At 37.3% G+C, this 20,616-nt stretch overlaps 1 protein-coding gene across 3 annotated transcripts in view; it reads left to right on the top strand.

The window, feature by feature from the left end:
- Positions 1-6,241: 6,241 nt before the first annotated feature.
- The window catches only part of HDAC2 (histone deacetylase 2), a 28,943-nt gene continuing 14,568 nt past the window's right edge, over positions 6,242-20,616 (top strand). Inside the window, exons 1-6 of one of the 3 annotated variants that reach the window (XM_072965764.1) lie at positions 9,503-9,536; positions 10,745-10,801; positions 15,159-15,271; positions 16,368-16,485; positions 19,010-19,084; positions 19,597-19,735. In XM_072965764.1, the coding sequence (XP_072821865.1) occupies positions 9,518-9,536; positions 10,745-10,801; positions 15,159-15,271; positions 16,368-16,485; positions 19,010-19,084; positions 19,597-19,735 (521 nt within the window). In that variant the 5' untranslated portion in view covers positions 9,503-9,517. Of the gene's footprint in view, positions 6,610-7,482; positions 7,616-9,502; positions 9,537-10,744; positions 10,802-15,158; positions 15,272-16,367; positions 16,486-19,009; positions 19,085-19,596; positions 19,736-20,616 lie in introns of those variants that run through there. The other 2 variants (XM_006205673.2, XM_072965765.1) reach the window with 2 other exon arrangements.

Here is a 20,616-nt window from a genome sequence, read left to right as displayed (position 1 = left end):
AAAGTGCACCTGCCAAACAAAGTTATGCAAAATAGCCTTTTGCAGAATGTTTTTAAAAAGCTACGCATAATTTGTTTTTTATCATTGAAACCATATTTTCATTGCACATGAGAAGTATTTAAAATAATTTTATAGAATAACATTTTGAAATGTAAGAACATACAAACTTTTTAGTTCTTTAATTAAAATTCAGCCTCTAAAACAATCATCTTTCCTTCAAGTGTAGTATTTCTGCAGAGTTAGATGTTCAGATAGGTAGAGGCTAGTGATAAATCCTGTAAGCACGAGAGCAGAAATTCTGTTTTTAAAATAATAGACTACATGATAGGAAATAAATGTGTATATAGATAATAAAATAACTGGTTGATAAGACTAGCGAATTTTTATTAATTTCATCTTTATACTGCTTGTTGTCAAGGCTGCTATGGTTATAAGTGACAGAGACCCAAATCAACTAGTTTAGCAAAACAATGGGACTATTGACACATATAACTAAGGAGTCCAGAGATAGTTGTAACTTTCAGACATGGCTAGATACAGAGGTGCAAATGTCTTCTTTCTATCTATCTATCTAGCCATCTATCTACCTATCATCTATCATTTTCTACTTCCCTCTATATTTCTCTCATTTGTACAAACAGCCTTTTCCTTAAGGCCAGGGAAGACAGCCAAGAGCAGATAAAATAAGTCTCTCAATTTGCTTTATCAGCAATGTCTGGGGGAATACTCTGGTCCAATTTGGATCACAAGCACATGCCTGGGAGGGGAGGAGGGAAGCCAGGTGATTAACAACCCTTCCAGGATGGTGGTCTAAGGTGGGGAGTGGGGGGCAGAGTAAGACAGTAGGAGATGTAGTTCATCTAAAGAGCCAGAAGAGAGAAGGGAAAAGGCGGTAGACAGACAAAAACCATAGCTACAATTTCCACCCTATGCCATAGATTTATAGTATATTTCTAATGAACCTAAACATAGATAACTATGTATCAAAAACTTTTTAAGGTATATATTGGAAAAAAACATAAAAATCAATTATAATAGGTTTAAAGAAAGTAGTGTTTTATGAGTCAAAGAATTTTTTTTTAATCTAATAGAGGTTTGGCTAAACAACTATTCTTGCAATGGTTTTGCATTTTTTATATAGAAATTTATTAGAGAGAAGACAGATTTAAAACAGTATGTATTTATAAAGCAGTATATAAACACTAAGTCTCTATCTTTGTTTTATAATGTATTTTCTTACCTGCTTACATAGATACATATGCATTTAAAAGGTAAGGAAATAAATGCAACAAAATGTTACCAGGGGTTATTTCAGGCTGGAAAGAGATGGATAAAGATTTTTAAAAGTTTAGCCTATTTATATTTTTAAATTTTCCTATCTATATATAAAACAAAACTTAAATGTGATATAATTTAAAGTTTTATGCATTAAACATTACTGGCAAGAAACCCAGTCGGTTTCACAGTGGTGGCAACAGCCATGTGTCAGCCCCACCAGCTTACCTAATTAACTTATACTAAATGAATTGGTCAGTAGGAAAACTTTGGCCAAAAATCTCAATGGATTGCATGGACCTGCAGAAGATGTTTAGATATCAAGTGTTGGTAATGTTTCGCAATGTGTGGATCTTTGGAATAGTTCAGAAGCTGCCATCTAGGATAAGTCTATCATCTATAACAACTCTGGCCAGTGAATTGAGGCAGACCTGACTGATTTCTAAGGCTCATGTGGCATCACCGATCATTTTAGCTAAACTTAGGGATAAACTTCCTACCACCTTTTCTAATTGATTGACACACCATCAAGATTATCACTCACAGAGCACACATAAATGAATTAGTTGTCCCTCTGAGGAGTTCTTTCAAGTAACTAAGGATGGTCCTGTCTCAGAGGGAGTTCCATCATCATATGAGTCTCTTATGACCACACCTGGGGTACAAATTACTGTAATCTTGAAAGTAGAAAAATATTAATGCATGGCTTCCACACAAGAAGTACAGTCCTGGGGTAAGCAGGATGTCCCCTGAAAGAAAAGTGTTGATTACAATTGTTCAGGCTACCTGTGGGACCAGCATAAGTCTTAGAACACAGCTATACGGCATGGTGAAGAAGTACCTTTTCCTGACACCTGGGGGAATTTATAACAACCAGAACATTGTTTAGGCATCTGTCTTTAAACCTACTCTCTGGTATTCATCCTGACACCCTGCTACTCAGTTTCTTCTCATTAACAGGCAGTACAGTGCAGAGCCATTTAATTCCCAGTTGACCATACAATCTGGTCAATATGTTTGCTACCAGCTCCCATGGACTTTCCTCAAATTCTGTTGGTTGACAAGGCTTTCATCTTCCCTTTTTCAGAAAGCTCTGTCTCTCTCAGCATCCTAGCTTCCTCACCAACCACTGTCAAGAAATGTAAAGGATCTGAGATTTTAACCTATGTGCAAATGAACAAGCCAACCACAGTTTCACAGATGCTTGTATAAGACACAAAACTACTATGTTAAAGACAAAGGATAATTTATTATTCATGACAATAGCAGCGACCAGAGTATCAGTATTATTTTTTGTGCTACTGCCCCGAACCCTAATTCTTACAAGCCATGAGACAGAGACCCAGATGATATCTACACTTGCAGCGATTACATTAAAGGAGAAGAACCCTGAATTTAGGGAATCTGAACCTTTTACAGGGGGTAGTAAGCATGCCCATCCTTTGCTCCAGAGGGAGAAATTTTCTCTGTCTTCCAAAGCTGTTCACTATACAAACATCTTTAAATAAATTGTTTGAAACAAAGGGCATTCAGTACCTCTGCTTTCAAGATATTCAGAGACCCAGAGAGAGCTGTTTCCCAACAGAAATCCATAGTTACTTAGTAGAAATTACTAGAAGCCACCAACTTCTAATTCATATTTTGCATGAGTTACTATAATCAGCTGCATATAACAAAACCTGACTACAGTGATTTAACCAAATGTTGTTTGTTTTTGTTTGTTTTTTTCCCCTGCATGTAACCAGAAGTCCAGAGGTGGACAGTCATGTCTGGTACAAAAATAAATGAGGTCTTCAAGGCCCCAGGTCCCTATTCTGCTCTACCATCCTCATCAACTGGCTTTCCATCTGATGATCCCAACACGTATACTCTACCTCCATTTGTATGGTTCTGGTGCTTGGATTATCAGATATGAAGGAAAGTTTCAAAAATTGAGATATAAAAGAAGAAAAATTAAGATAAATATGTAGAGTGATTAGGAAACATTAGCAAGTAGGTTTTCCCAGATATACTGTGAGTGTAGAATTTTACTAGAAAATTTGTGCAAGTAGATGGATCGGATCAAAGTAATACTTTGTTTTGTGGGTCATGGGCAAAGTGTTAATGAATCAACAAGATAACAACAATAACTTCAAAGATTTAATGTGACTAACTAGTTTAGTAGATAATATATAACTCAAAATACATTTTTAATGAAAATGAGTGATTTCAAATTTTATTACACAAATGCACAGTTCAAGTAGCACTATAATCTTTCATTGTTTTGGTACTACTGTCCAGATTTATGCATTACTGCTTATAGTACTGTGTAAAAATAGGCACCATGCTTCCAAGGAGATCAGAATTCAGCTTGAGGCCGTTTCAGTTTGTGACAACACCCTAGTGTTAGTCACTGTATGTCTCTACCTTCTGTATTACTTTATTGAACTACTACAGAGAATTTAACACCAAGAAATCCAAATATCCTTAGAGTAGAAAAAAATTTATATAAAAAATTATTTTACAGCAACCAAAAATTAAACTATCTGCTACAGTTGGTAGCTGAGTTTAATTTTCAGTATAAGCTGAGGCAATTGGTTTCTAAATAGTCACATGTCTAAATAATCCACTTATGTTTAATAGATCATTTCACTGAATAATCTCAAAGCACTAAACATCTTCAGGTTTGAAAAAACAATTCCATGTAGACAGAGCGGGAACTAAAGAAAAATAGTTTTAAGAATAAAGACCATCCTCAATTATGCATTCTATGAGTTGTCCATGTACTCAATTTGTTTCCTTCTACAGATTATTGTCCAAAATTTCCTTTTTTTTTAATGGTAAGAAGGTTTGATAGAGACAAGTTTGAATACAGAAATGAACTTATCATTGGGTTTCAATAACTGATTTTAGGTTTAGCTTCGATGACCTAAAGTTCACTACAGATGTTTAGGCACATAATTCTCATGGCCAGCTCTTATTATTGGACAGAACTCCTTTTCCAATACCAGTTTCTAAGGGTAAAATACTCTGCTTCTGTTGGTTTAAAATTATTAACTAATAAGTAACAAGTTCCTCAACCAATCAAAATATATGTCCAGGCTCTTCTCACATGTTCAAGGCTAGGTGCTGTTGATGCTAACAATAATAATCACTAACATTGTAACAATAATCATAATAATCCTTTATGTTCATATAGTTTCTTATTTTAAAACTATTCCATATTAATTCTCTTATTTGTCTCAATAGTCATGTGAGGAATTACTCTCCAAGTAATACTGCCCCATTTTACAGACAAGGCAATTCAGAGTATCAAGTGACTTGCTCCAAGTCACAGGTATAGATACAATTATGTGCAAGACAGACATGGTCCTTCTTCTCATAACACTGTTCTAGTAAGAAGTTCAGAGAAGTGGGCAACTCTACCATGGCGAGTGTTGAGCTAGAGGAGAACAAGTCACAATCACCAAGTGAGGGGCAGAAAAACAGACTTCGGGGTGGGGAGGGAGTAAAGTCAGGGAAGTCTTCCTGAAGTAAAGTCTCATTTCAGGCTTCACTATGTGAGCTCTGAGAAGAATATTACTTTCTTTTGAATTAACTTATTCTGTTCTCAGAATCTACCAAGCTGGTTTTGGACTCAACACCATGTAATTAACTTTAACTTTAAGCCAATGTTTCTCACACTATGGTTTCTGTACCAACTGCATCAGTTACCTGGGGTGCTTATTACAAGTATAGACTTGGGTATAGGGGGAGGGGGCCTACCATGGGCTTACTGTTTCTAAATTCTTGGGGGTGAGGCCTAGGAAAATTGCTGCTTTAAGTATGAATTACTTGGAGATTTTGGAGTCAAATAGCAAAATAAAGAGGATATTTTTGGTAGTGGCTCCAAATGGTTCCTTTTTTCTCTCTCTCTCTCTTTGGATGGGGGTGTGGGAGAGTGGGTATTTGGGGAAAATTGTAAAGGGTATAGCGGGATTAGAGTTCCACGTTGCAGACTGTCAGTCCCCCACCTCTCTCTCACCTGCAAGGTGGCTGGCTCGAGTAGGTGCTTTGATAAGTGTATGCCAACTTGTTGAACACAGGGACATAGGTATTCATAACTTTCAAGAGTTTTAAAAATCCTTTCTTAGCTTTCTGCTCCAATCTTCCAGTGCCTTGCCAGCAGAAGCAGTAATAATGGAGTAGCTAAGGTGTATTGGTTTTGGAGAAAGACTGAATTCAAGCCCCAGACCATCAACATTTGAGAGGACCAAGTTCCCTAAACTGCCCCCATTTATAAAGGACTAGAAATAATACTTACCTCCTAGTGTTGTTGGGAGTCTCAAATGAGATAACAAGTTATCTATTATAATTAGGTATCAATGAAATACATCATAAATGCAAATGCTTAGAGCCCTCTCTAACACATAAATGCGTTCCATAAATGCTCTTTCAAACCCAGGCAGCGCACTCTATTCCTTCACGTCTGTAATAGGTCCCTTTAATAGGTTAGAACCTCAGAGCAATTATCAGCAAAAAAATGAAAAACTAAATGAAATCCGAGACGACCCGGTACAGGGGCTGTGGAGTGCAGCCCAGCGGGTTCGAGAAGGCCAAAGTGGTGCGAGAGTGGTCTCTCCCCGCCCGGCTCGCAGCACGTGGTCCGCCCGGGCGGGAGCTTCGCGACAGTGGGGGAGGGGAGCGGCGTGGGATGTCGCGGAGGGGGTCTAGGCGGCCGGGGCTACGGTTGGGGAGGCGCTGACTGCGCAAGCTCGGGATAGGCGCAACCACTGTGCCAAGATCCGAAGGGGACAGCGTTCACCCGGCTTCACGCTTTCTTTATCTATTTGCGCAGTGAAAGCCTGTTTTCTCAAATAACCGTTTTACGACTGTATTTGGAGCCGCACTCTGCAAGTTGTTCATCATTAGAAGGCCTCCTATCTCAGGACTGAAGAGGCCTCTTTCTCTAGTCCTGCCCCCTCCTCCCCCGTGGAGTCACAGTGGACGCGTCCCACCTCCCCTCAGCCTCGGGAGGTGGTTTGGCTGCTCGCCCCCCCTCCCCAGTGTCGCGAGTTGGCGCCGCAGCCAGCTCCCGGTCCGCGTTCTCGGCCCCTCGGCCGGGCGGTACCGAGCCCTCCCGGCGCCCCCTCCTCTCCTACCTCGGGCCTGCCCTTCCCCGTGGGACTGCCACCCCCCACCTTCCCCTCAGCACTTTTCTCTCCCCGCCGAACCGCGGCGGCAGCAACAGCAGCAGCAGCAGCAGCAGCAGCAGCAGCAGGAGGAGGAGCCGGAGCCCGGAGGCGGCCGTGGCCGGGAAGCCCATGGCGTACAGTCAGGGAGGCGGCAAGAAGAAAGTCTGCTACTACTACGATGGTAAGAGGCTGGGCCGGCGTGAGAGTGGGCGGGCAGCGGCGCCGGGCCCGGAGCTTCACCGGGCTCCGCGGCCGCCGTCGCGAGTGGTCTCTGGTGCTTGAGGGATCAGGAGGAGGGACCGACGTTTGGCCGCATCTTAACTCATTCCCGACCCGACGCCGTCGGGGAGCCTCTGAGGCGGGAGCCAAGTGGATGCCTTGTTTTCCCTCCTGCCCCTCTCCCTCCGGCAGTGCGGTCCGCTGCCGGCCTACCCCGGCTTCGAGCTGGTGCGAAGGAAACGACCCTCCCTCGTGCTTCTCCCGCCCCTCTCCCGCCCGCCCCTTGTGGGAGCCAAGGTTTGGGGGTGCCCTGCTCTGGTCTCCTGCACCCAATCCCTCCCCCCAGGCCCAGACGCTACCCTGGCCCAGAATGCACACAAAGCCCCGCGGCCACGGGAGCTCCGCCCCTCCAGCCTGCATCCCTCCCCTCTCCTCCCCTCCACTCCGTCCCTACCAGGCCCGAGCGTCTTCTCTTTTCTACGCCGCCGACCTCACCCCGGACCCCTTGATCCGGGTGGGTGCTGGAGAGTAGCCCCTGAGGGTGGGGGCCCATGTCCGTCGTAGGACACGCTCACACCGCTGTTTTGCGTGGACTCCATCCTTCTCCTTTGTTCGCCGGGTTCTTTGAGCGCCACTTTCTCAGCATTCAAATGAAAAGGCTTCACTTCCTCAATAAAATTGAGGGTTTTCGAGTTTGAGGTAGTCTCTCTTCGCGGGAAATAAGACGGTGGTCGGGCAGCGTTGCTGCTTGTGTTGTAGATCAGGCTCGATGGGTCCTGGCTTGCCTCTGTGAGGGGTGGTTACCACCCACTTCTTTGTTGCTCTTTGTTCGATCAGGAAATACACCCTGCTTTGGAGGTGTAGGACGGACAGCATTGGCATCTTGCTTGCGAAAGCTGTTTCTAGGTGGTGGGAGTCCTGGTGTAGGAAAACATTGAGGAGTAGTGCAGAAAATACTAAATAATCAGGTAAGCTTGAGCTCATGGTACAGTAAATTATAAAAGTTGGAAATTTTTATTTTAGGGGTTCTTGCCATTTGCAGTTTGAGCAGTAACATTAAGTCTTTTTGAATTCTGTTTCCTGCGCCAGCCTAAATTGCGCTAAACGAAGTAGTAACCTGTTTTACAGATTTCACAAAAATATTAACTTGATGAATAGTCTCTAGTAGGTTACTCTCCAGAGAAGAAATTCTGAAATTTAACAAAGAAGCTAGGTTCCATGATCTGAAAGTCCATTCTGATTTGTGTAATTTGGAAGCTGTTTCCTACATTAGGTGTATTATAAATCACAAAATCTTAGAGCAGTGGAAAGATCTTACAGGACTAGGTCAGAATAAATCTGACTTTAATTTTAAAATGGCCATACCATCTCTCTTCCGTTAGCAAGGATAAGTCATTTTAATGCCTTTTATATAAAATAACTACCTGTGCTTACAAAAGAAGTTAAATTGTTTGGTATTTGGTAGCTAAGTGCTAAACAGTAACAGCCATGTTTTAAAAATATTTTTTGAGAGGACCACGTATATGTGTAATGCAAATTGTTTTGAAATTATGCCATCATGGAGAGATGGAGATGGGTATACATTTTAATTTTGACATGAATCATTGAAGTTTCTTAAGGTTTATTCTTTAAGAATCCATGTTTATTTTGGGTCACTGGCCTTGCCTTGCATTTCCTAATCAAGTTGGAAAGTAAATAACCGTGTCGGTTAAATTTTTTAAATAATATTCTTTCTAAGGTTTAGAGATTTGCTCTTGTCAGGGCTTGGGGTAAAGGAGAAAGATTCAAAAGGTTGGGGTAACTTACGCTAAGACTCCCGCAGCTGTTAGTTACTGTTGGCAGTGATAGTCGCTGATGAAGTAAGCTTCTTGAAACTTCTTGTCACCAGGCTTGAACTGTAGAACCTGGACGTACAGTTAAGTAGCAGTTTTATGAACAGCTGTTTGTTCCTGGGCCCATTTATCATGATCCTTTGTTGAGGGAATGAGAGCAAGCAGTGGTCTTAAAGGCAGGATGCTGACTTGATAGGAAAGGTAGTCTTGGAATTGTGACTGTCAATACTTTATAGTGTGGGCCATTCAACTGCTTTGTCTGATGGTCTTCAACAGGTGTATAACTGAATGTTTGGATATCTCTGGTTAGGTTATCTGTCTTTTGTTGTGAATCTTCCTTAACTTATTTTTGAAATGGAGTTTATTGCTTACTTTTGGAATATGCATTGAGTTCTTTGGGAGTGGCAAGTAAAATATTTTGCAAAGGTTATTAAATTAAATAGGTATATTATGCTAATTCTTTGTATATGATTAGTATGTTAAGCTGTGCAGTTAATTCCAAAGCTTACATTTTTATCACCACAAAACCCCCTTTTTTTTAAGCTTAAAAAGATAGCAGTAGTAGTTTTTTTAATTGTGAAGAAAGAGGATGCTGATAAAGCAGCTTGTGCATCAATGAATTGTCTAAGATACACAACATGGATTGGATTGGGAGTGAGTAATGTCAGTAGTAACAGGGGCATAATAATCTGTTAGCCTAAACTAGCTGGTTTTAACTTGTTAGTAAAGGAAGTAGAAGGAATAAAGATATAGAGGAAAGGAGTGAAGTAGCACATTCTATAACCATAGGAATCCTACCTCTATGCTTACTGTGACCATTAGGCGTACTCTTGGTGATATAGAGAGTCCAGCAAATGAAAGGGACTTCTAAAGACATGTACTTTTCTCTGTACGTGGTACAGTCCTCAGTATCATACCATTTGTTTAGATGACTGGAATGATGGTTCCAAGTGAATCTTCAGGCATTGATAGATGAGGTATCCTTAAACTTGGGAGGAAAAGTAAAAGAAGCTCTTCTCTTGTTGCAGCTATTGACTCATGACTCATTTCCATAAAGGTATATCTAAATTTTAATCATCTAGTATATACTGCAAGGTTATTAATAATCTGTAAAATGATATAGTTAGTCACTGAGATCCTTTCTGGCTTTAAAATGATGTGATTTCTGTATTTAAATGTAAATAGCAAACCAGGCTATGTTAGGCTCTAATTACAATATTCATATTTTTAATACTTTATCTAGAAATGTTAACTATACTTTGTTAATTTTTAAATTAAGATTGAGGCCAATCACATTTAGTGTCTGTTTTACTGTGTATACAATATAATAAAGTTGTATATGTACATAATTTATATAATTATATACATTGCTCTGTGCTCTACTTTTTCCTCCTCTGATAGGATACATCAGAATGTTTGGAGAGAGAAAAGCACTCAACTGTACAAAGAGACTATAACAGTTACCAAGATCGTGTCATCCAGTATACTTCTAGTTTACTGTAGCACATTATAAGAATTCTACTTGACAGCCAACTATTGACAGATTTTCTTAGACTTTATAACAGTGGTGCCAAAGTCTTTTGCTAGGTAGCCTTTAATATAACTGTATGGGTTCTTAGCTATAGTATAAATCATTATTATCCATAAAATAGGTAATCGTTTCTTTGGGAACAAATCAGGGTGCCAAATGAATTACACCAGTGGTTTATAAGTATCATTAGTTTTAATTGCACATCATTAATTTAAAAATAGTAGAACATAAGAATGAGATTTTCATATAGTTGGATCCTCTTACCCCAGATATTTTTACCATTTACGTCAAGTTTCACCTTATCAGAGAACCTTTGCCCTGTTACCCCATTATATTTTTTCTCCTTATCAATTGTAGCACCTAACTTTTGTCTCTCTCCCCACAAGAATATAAACTTCATAAGGATAGAGTATGTTTTGCTGATGTCTATACCTCTGCCATCCTATATAAAAGTAAATAAATAAATATTCTTGCATTATTGATGAATAAATGATTAACATGTTATATTTTTATAAATAAAACACTTTCACGTAATAATCTGTCTAATTCTTACAGCCACTCTGAGTTACAGACAGGCAGGATGAATGGCATCTTGTTCCCCATGAAAATAGATTTGTATGTTTGACTCAGTCCACTACTTAACCCTTTTCTACAGTGTCTAGTTTTAATGTCCAAGAAGAAGTCAACAACCGGTACCTAAAAGATTTTTCTGTTTTCCTTTGTTGACATAAAAGTAAAACTATTTCAACTGCTTCCAAAAAAGAAGTTTCTCTGCTACCAAATAAAAAAAGGTTAGTAGTAATTATTTCTTTCCTTTGAAAAACCCTTAAAGGAAACAGTTGGAATTGGGGAGAAGGGTTAGTAATCTCTTAGGGAATAATAATAGCATTCAAACATGGATGAGATCAAATTTAAAAGAATGAAGTCAACTTTGGATTCAGGAATATCATATGGTCTTAAAGTCCCTATTATGTGCCAAGTAGACAAAAAATTAAAAATCCTAAGAAGGAAATAAAAGACAACGTTAGATAGTAGGAGAGGGGACCTTTGTGGGGTAATTAGACAGGGAAAGGCCAGAAGAAGAGAATGGGCCAGCCTCCTTAGGAGTTTTCCTACATCTTAAGACATTGAAAACTGTTAAGACACTTAACAGAGAGGAGGCCGAGAGGAGGGAACCATAGCATAAGCTGCCAGCCTGGGTAGTAAAGGGCCTGAACATACAAGACTTTGTGAATATTCACAGTTTTGCTGCAGAATATTTAGTTTGATTATAGAATGCAGCCCAGACTCCAGGATATCATGTAATATATGGCAGATTATCATATTACATAAAATCTGAAAAAAAATTGAAATACATCTAGTCCTAAGACCTTTGGATAAAAGAGATTATATAGATTTGAACTTTATTCAGGAAGCAGAGAGGCATTGAAAGTTTCTTAAATAGAGAGAACTCTGGGAAGTGGAGAAAGGATGGTAAAGAGTGATAGAAAATAAGACTGAAAGCAAGAATGGAGTATATATATATTGGTCCACATACAGTGTAATGGCTGTGACTGATAGACTCGGACATATTCAAGAGACGCTTTGAAAATAGAACTTGTTGATGGATTAGAAATGAAGTTGGGCATGGTGATTGATGACTGAATAAAGGATAACTCCTAAGTTTCTGAATTGAGCAGTTAAGTGACTGATCCCTGAGAGAAGAGGATTCAGGGCAGCACTTTTGCTTCATTGACCTACGCAAGTACCTGCCTGGTACATGGAAGGCTCTTGATTTGTTAAATGAATGAGTGAACTTGAGAAGCCCCTGATATTTAAAGGTTGGTGAAGGAGTGGCTGTGGAGTGGTAGTAAAATCCAGGAAACTGGTATTATGGAAGCCAAGACTCCAGATGTTTCAAGAAGGAGAAGTGCAGTGTGTTAGTTGCTACTAACTCCTGCTACTGGACTAAGTAGCCTGTGGAAAATAAAAATGATACAGTAGCTTTGTGTTTTTTCCTGAATCATTTTTCAGTCAGCTTATCTTCAGGGGTAAAGGTTCTCAGAGTCCTGAAATTGAAATGATCTGAAAAGTGAAAACAAAATTTTTGTAACTCATTTGGAATGTAAGCATAATCTGAATTAATATTTGTGATCTTTATTCCACTTATTGTGAATATTAACACAGTTTTGCTGCAGAAATGTTAATGTTTGATTATAGAATGCTGCCCAGACTGCAGGATATCATGTAATATATGGCAGGTATATCATAGTATATAAAAAAGTCTGAAAAAAAATTGAAATACATCTAGTCCCAAGGCGTTTGGGTAGAAGAGATTACAGACCTTAGTAGCCACTTCCATTCTGATAGCTTCTTGACGAATGAGCAGTTTTGAAAATTTTGCAGATAACTAAGTCTTTTTGGTAATTTCTTCACATTGACAAAGTTTTTTGTATTCAAGGAACCACCTTGAGCTAACTTTTCTGGATACTTACTTCATTGGTAAAGCATTTTTAAGTATTTTGATTAAAATCGGGATAACATAAATGCCCAAATTACTTTGCTGACCATTTAAACAAGATGAATGAAATTCATAGGTTTTTAAAACTAAGAGAAGCTGTTTAATCTTTATTAAAAAGTGATGGCTACAAAGCAACCATAGAGAATTTTGAGATACGGGATTAAGCAGGAAAAAGTTGGAGATGGTTCTTTTAGACCCTCCCCTTACATTTTGGAAGAATTCTTTATAAGCCAATTATCTGTAACTTGGCCACCTTTGTGGACATGTATCATATAGGTAGTGTGCATATTCTTGGTGGCACTAAGGCTCCTAAAGTGTAGCAGAGAAACTTGTTGAAAGCTATGTATATTCATGTAAAATTTTAGGACCCTGTTTGTAAAAAATAATTTACTTTGATGACTTAGGTAGTGTCTTTTGTTCATTTTCTTTAAATTAACTAAGACCCTAAGCCTTTATTAAAATGTTTGTATTCCATATTATGTCCTTTTCTTGCTGGGCTTCCCCCTACCATTTCTTTCTAGTGACTGTAAGTGCCATTGCTTTCCCATTGCTGCTTAAGAAGACAGGCAGAGTTTGCCTGAGTTTGAATCTGGCTCTTTTACGTGCTAGCTGTGTGACTTTGACAACATTACCTGACTTGACTGCACCTCACCCACATTATTATAAAATAGGAACAATGGCAATAATGCCTACATCATAGAGTTTTCGAGAAGATTAACAGATAATATGTGTGAGGTGCTTATAATAGTGCCTCCCAGTAAGCTCTCAATAAATGTTAATTACTGCTAACATCTTTTTTTTTCCCCAAACACTCTTGCTGAGAAATTACAACTGTACTCTCCCTTCTGTAGATTGTTGTGGTCTTTCCCATTATTGGATTAATGGTGGCTTTTTATTGGATTCCCAGTATGTACGTAACTGAAGTATTTGCTCCTATGATGTGGTAGACATTAGGGACATTTCACCTTGGTAATTCTTACACAGAGGCAGATGGAAGTTATATGAAGACTAAAGTTTCTTTGTTCTTATTCTTGTGATCTCCTTTGGTAGGGATGATAACTTAGAAATACCTTCCTTGCATTAACTTGGGTCCATGATGCTTTGTAACTCTAGTGGACTTTCTACATCTAAGAATTCATTGGGACCAGGCTGCTTTCAGGGAACTATATTACATACTGCCAGATGTGGAGCAGAGCTTTACAGCTTGGTAGTAGTTTGTTTCCTGCATTCATAGCCTCTGAATTGTGATAAATGCAGACAAGGGTTCCCATAGCTCTGCTTTGCTACTTGTCTGTATCGCCTTAGCTTTATTGTTGGCACCTGCATTAAGAAAGGTGGCTTTCTCTTTAAATGACCTTGTGTTTATATGAAGTTTTCAGAAGAGAGCTTGTGTTGAAAATGAACAGTTAAGTAAATTAGAGGTATGATACCAACAAAATCAAGTAGTAGTATTAGAAACAGGTATGTTATAAAAGTGAATGTTCATCCTGGACTATTATCAAAAATATGAAAGAAGCAGAAGTTTTTGAGTTCTTAGCTTCCACTAAACATCAAAAAAAAAGTGTGTATTTAGGCAGGATTTTGAAAGATTTTTTTTATTTAGAAGGTGAGTAAATGGCATTCTTTATCCTTGGTTTTTATTATATGAACTCATGTTTAAGTAACTACAGACCATTAAAATCAGCTCTGCTGTCCTAATAAAATTTTAGAATTGCTTATTTAAAAAACTAGAATTAGTACTGAAAATAATTTCTAATAAAGGCTGTTGTAAATGTTGCCCATTACATTAGAAAAATAGTATATATTTAAGTGGCATGCTTAACACTTTTTATTACAGAAACACTGGATCTTTACCTTAAAGTATTAATTTTACTGAAATTTCATAGATGAAAATCTGAGATTTGGGTTTAACTTGATTTAAAATAAGTCTTATGTGTAAGTTTTAAGACCTTGGGATATAAGATGTCATAAAAAGATAGGTTAGGAATTATAAATTTTTAATCATGAAGAATGAAGCAATATCCTTATTAACTTGAAAAATATCATTAGTATGTCATCATAGCAAAATTTTATTTAGGATCCCAATTTCACTTACCAAAATTTCCTTTATTGCCTGTGATACGGATATATAGAACATTTTACCAATGATAATACCAACTATACCAACTATAAAGGATTTATGGGATCTCAGTGAATCATCCAAGAAGCAATACTTGCTATAAAATTTTTTAAGTCATATCAGTGAAACTCAGAGAATTCACCTTAAGCGTCTGAATTTGCCAGTGACTACTAAAAGCAGATATCATGTTAAGGAGTGAAAACTACCTTTGTAAGTGAGTAAAGAATATTTTGTTTGGGCTAACCCTAAGTAAGAAAGTTCAGTAAACTGAAAATCAGAAAACCTTGCTTGCCTTTGTGTATGAACAAATATAACATATTAATGGAGTCATTGACACGTAAAAGTGTGCATAATATCTTGGTTTTGGCTAATATAGCTTGAAAGTTGCAAAATCTAGAATCAATATTTAAGGTCTTAAATAAAGCTTGTTAAATAGGTGATACATGTTTTCTAATGATCAACACATAAATTTAGATAGTTTGTGAAGATACTCTTATTTGTATTATTTATTTTGTCTCTTCTATTTTAGGTGATATTGGAAATTATTATTATGGACAGGGTCATCCCATGAAACCTCATAGAATCCGCATGACCCATAACTTGCTGCTAAATTATGGCTTATATAGAAAGATGGAAATATATGTGAGTATACTTTTTGGTAAATATTCACTGATTTTTTTTTTTTAATTACTACTTTGAAACTGTTTTCAAAGTTAGAGGGCATTTAGTAGATGAAATGGTCTGAAAAAAACAAACTCCTCTCTTTTTGTTTTATTCTTAAGAGAAAACTTGAGAGCATGGGAGCTGTGGCCTCTTTTTTTCCCCTTTTCCTTCAACCATTTTAAAAAAGTTTCCCTCATCCCAGGTTTTCACATATCTGGAGAACAATTTGGCATAATAAATATTTTTGTTATGATAATTATTGACCTATCTGTGCTGCTAAAGAGTTGACCTGGAGCTATTATAGAAGAATTATACAGAATATTAATCCTACAAATATTTGTTGGCATATGGAACACCATGTTAGCGAACAAGCAAAGTATCTGTTTTGTAAAAAAAAAATGGGACTGTATAGCAACAGATATGACACAATAACTCTTATCTATTTGGGGAGAAAAGAAAGACTTGAAGCAGATAACAATGTTGGGCAATATATATGAGTTTCTTTCAGATAGACCCTTAGGGAAGAGGAGGTGATAGATAAGACTTACAGTCAGAAAGCCTTGTGAAAGAAGTGTGTTGTAAGTGCAGGAGTAAGGATGATTAGGAGAGTCAAATGAAAAAGGAAGAGGAACCATGGACAACTAACAGGAATCAATCTCGTTCTACCTGAATGAGTCTAAACCTTCCTGAAGCTTATTGGTCATTGTTGAAATTACTGGATATAGAATAAAAAGGTTTATGATAAAAAAAATGAGAAAGTAGAGTTTATGAACATGGATTTGTCTTTAGAAGGTTTGACCTGTTTACACTAAAATAAAATGAGTGATTAATTCATAGCTGGTGTTAGACCTGCCTAACCCTTTTAAAGGAATATGAATTATCTTTGAAATTGATTACTGTTTCCTGAGACGCACAAGTATGAATTTGGATTATCTTTAAAATTTATCAGTTTTTGTTCTGGCAGACCTAGTCCTTTTGAGGGTATTGTTAGGGAAAATTTTGTATACTTTGTGTTTGGTAACCCTGATATAACCAGCTGTAATTCCACAATTCTGACATTTGTTTTTCTTCACAGAGGCCCCATAAAGCTACTGCTGAAGAAATGACAAAATACCACAGTGATGAGTACATCAAATTTCTACGTTCAATAAGACCAGATAACATGTCTGAGTATAGTAAGCAGATGCAGAGATGTACGTTTCTATGTTAAAAGTATATATTAGTAGTGATATAACTATAAATGAGTATTTTTAGAAATTTATTAGCATTATCCAAAAATAGGTATTTCTCCTGATCTAAAATAATATTTTAAATATTTATTAGTTTGAAACGTCAGTGTAACAATGCTAAAGCCACTTTAAAAACAAAACAAACAAAAAACAACCTACCTGAAGCTTACTGGTTTGTCAAGCTGCCAGAGCCCTATTAAGATGTTCCCTGTTCTTTGTTTTGGTTCCTTGTTAACCTCATTCCCTTGCTTTAAAAAAAAAAAAAGAGAGAGAGAGAGACTGTGCTTTGATTGGCCTTATCTCTTGTGTATACCCCTTGTCTTCTGTTTGTGTGCTTTTTGAACTATTCCAGAAAGTTCAAAAACAAAACTTGAATTTGCCTCCTGCTGGCAACTGTTTATATTGTGTTTACAAGTGTTTATATACTTACACTGTATTAGGTATTGTAAGTAATCTAGAGATGATTTAAATATAAGGGAGGATGTGCCATAGGTTATATGCAAATACTGTATAAGGGATTTGAGTGTCCCCAGATCTGGTATCCTCAGGGTCCTAGAACCAATCCCCTGAGGATATCGAGGGACAACTATACATATACTCTGTACTTCCTTTTGTTATGTTAGTGAAGCTTTTGATTCTCTTCTACACAATGTTCTCTTTTGTAGGTGAGAAGTATTCTATTATTACAGATTGGTTGACTTGAAGGTGGAATGCAAAATGTCATTCTTAAAGGTTGATACTGGAGTTTATTCTCATCAGTGTTTTTGTTGATGGACTTCAGTAATTTTTTTTTGAAGAACAGTTTCAATAATACCAAATTAGATGTAGTTTGTAGGCATCTCATAAATTCATCCAGCTGTTGCCAGTAGATGCAACCAGTGTTCCAGTTTCTTGTCCTGTCCCAGAAAGAATTCAGAGGCAAGTATTAGAGATTAGAAAAAGTGAAGTGAGGATTTTTTAAAGGATGGATAGTACACTTCTCTAGGGGAGAGCTGGCAGGCTCAGGTGAGCAGCTGCCCTGTGTTTCTTTGGCAAGTTAGTTACATAGGGTGTAAAAATGAATCAGCGGAATATTCATTGGGGAGGGACGGTTTTGGGGTCATACTTCCTGATTATCATCCCAACTCCACCTTCCCAAAGGGAGGAGGGATTTTTGCCCTTATTTAGTCTGGATCGGAAGTGTCATGGTGTCAGTGCTTGATGGGTACTTCTGATCTGCAAGGCTAATTTTATTGAGATGAGGGCATAATGAGCAAAAGGTTACATTCGGACACTGGAAATTCCTGCCTTTTCTCACCTTTCTTTGTGTACAGGCCACTCATCACCCCAAAAGGTGTGATGCCTTATCAGCCCAAAGGTTCCTGCTTTTCTTTCTCCGCCCAGGGACCCCTTGGTGCTTACATGATGTGTGGTTTCCTGCATTTGGCTTGTGCCCCTTCTTTCTGCCCAATTCTGGCCATTTGGTCTGTGTCCCCCTTTCTCTGCTCATATCTAGCTATCTACCTGCTCTAACAAAACTTCATATATTTTTCTACAGTAGATGATCTCATTTAATTCAGTAAAATGCTGTTAATATAAGTAGATATTACTGTCTTTGTTTTCTCAGTGAAAGTTCAGGCTTAGATTAAGAACTCATGGGTAGCCCTAAGGCAAATGAATTAATGGGATTGGTTTAAAATTTACATAATTGTATTAAGGTTATGATCATATCAAAACCTTAAACAAGAAGCTAAAATTTATTCATTATAGTATTAATAAATTAATGGCATACAAAGATATATCAAATAATGAACCTTTTTTTCTTGATGAAGGTATAAATTGAAGGGTGAGGAAAGACTGAAAGTGGGTTATATGCATCTGTGTTTGGGTCTCCCAGTACTAAGGAACTAAATATGTTAGGATATAATGCATATCTGTGTGTGTTGTCACCTTGTGCCTTAATTACTCCTTTCTTCTACATCTTCTACATCTGTCAAGAACTTAATTCTTAACTATCTTTCAAGGTCAGCGCTAACCATTGACATAGGCAACCAACTGTTACATCTTTTTGATACTCACTAAAATGCATTTACAAGTTATGGATGTTCTGTGTACTTAAGTTTTAAAGAATGTAAATCATAAACCAATTAATGTCACTTACTTTTTAGAATCTTGATTAATTTATTGTGTATTTAAGGAGAAATGCCTAAAAAATTTAAGCCTATGTTTTAATTAAGATAACATCAGGTCCCTTTTATATTTTGATAGCTATTAATTTCTTGTTAATAGAGCAGACATACTACAGACAATCCTGCTAAGAATTGGTGGCGGTGGTGGTATATAGCACTTTAATTGCCTTGGGTAAAACTGCAAACTTTAGATTACTGCTGTGATGCATGTTTTATGATTGCATCAAACAAAAATATTATTGGTAGGAAATAGTTTTTGTTGGAAAAAGCTTTCATTGTTTCACAGAGGGACTGAAATTAATGAAATCCATCTTCCACAGTTAATGTTGGAGAGGATTGTCCAGTGTTTGATGGACTCTTTGAATTTTGTCAACTTTCAACTGGTGGCTCAGTTGGTAAGTGCCCTGATTTGATCAAATTCAAAAGTTGATTTGAACTTGGTGTGTATCTTTTGGGTTATTTGTTTAAAACAGAAGTTTTAATAGTGGTGAATTTTGATAAGAAAAAGCGGTATGTTTATAGTAGAGTACATTGTCTTTAACCACATCCCCCCTGCTCCATGTTTTGTGACCACAGTAACTCAAACTTTTTTTTTCAATTTTTATTTGTTTACTTCTGTTGCATTTTCACTTAGAGACTTCTTTTTCCTCCCTTTCTTCTAGCAACCGTTGTCACCACCACTTTCTATCCATATGCTTTTATTTAATCAGGTCACTGTTATAGGATAATAGTTATCCAAGGAGAAACTGTTAGTAGTGCCCCACGGAATCATTCTTACCTTTAATAATTTTATATGTACTCTTTTGCTTATGCATGGCATACTCTTTCCTGTGGGACTTTTGGTCTAGTTATACTGATTTTTTTTATTTTTAAACATTTAAAAAGTCTCCTCTGTCTTATTTGTTAGCTGGGGCTGTGAAGTTAAACCGACAACAAACTGATATGGCTGTTAACTGGGCTGGAGGATTACATCATGCTAAGAAATCAGAAGCATCAGGATTCTGTTATGTTAATGATATAGTGCTTGCCATCCTTGAATTACTAAAGTAAGTTAATTTGTGTTGGTATTTTTCCTGTGAAAAAGTGTTTTAATTAAAACAATGAAAATCTGTGGCTTTAAAAACAAATGACAAGTAAACAGTATGTTGAAAATAGTTAATGGTGAATCTTCTATGGATTCATTCCAAACCATTGTAGAAGAATGGGAAATCTCAAGAATGAGAAGTGTATATCAGTGTCTGAAACTCCATTAAGTACCTTTAAAAAAATATATTAGAAGTAGTTAAATTTGAGTTATGGTTTTAATTAATGAAAAATGGCATGACCGTAGAAGTTTATGATCTAACTTTTTCTAAGTTTTAACTTTTGAAGGCAAAAGTTTGAAGAGAACATGTTAAAAGAAATTTATTTATTCATCGAGACTAGCTAACTGCCTAGCTTCTGCATAGAATGGGGCTTTGTTCTCTACTAATGAATATAATTATCTCTAAGTTGCTAAAGGAGTTAGTTTTAATGTTTTCTTGACTGCAGTTTGAGAGAACTATGTATAGAGGTATTTGTAATTTTGGAGATTTACAGTTAGATTTTTTTTTTTTTGACCGTCATTAGTTGTAACAGCTTACCAGACTCTACTTCAGATTGTAACAAATTAGTGTTTTATCAGTTTAGAAAGTGTTCTTCCCTGTAGTTACTCCACGCATGCTATTTAGGAAGGCTCATTTTTCAGCCACTTAAAATTTGGTATTGATTCCTTAAATAAATAACTGAGCGGTGTCAGTTGACTAATTGAGAGCCAAGGAAAACCACTTGAAATTATTTGCTTTGTTTTTTAATTCACTATTGATAATTGGTTCCTGCGTCTTGATCTCTGAGCAGCAGTTCTCACCCACATGGTAATAGACTTAAGTTTCATTTAGTTTCTTTGGAC

Source organism: Vicugna pacos, chromosome 8, assembly GCF_048564905.1.
Source record: "Vicugna pacos chromosome 8, VicPac4, whole genome shotgun sequence".
Classification (NCBI taxonomy): domain Eukaryota; kingdom Metazoa; phylum Chordata; class Mammalia; order Artiodactyla; family Camelidae; genus Vicugna; species Vicugna pacos.
This window is presented reverse-complemented; position numbering and strand designations above follow the sequence as displayed.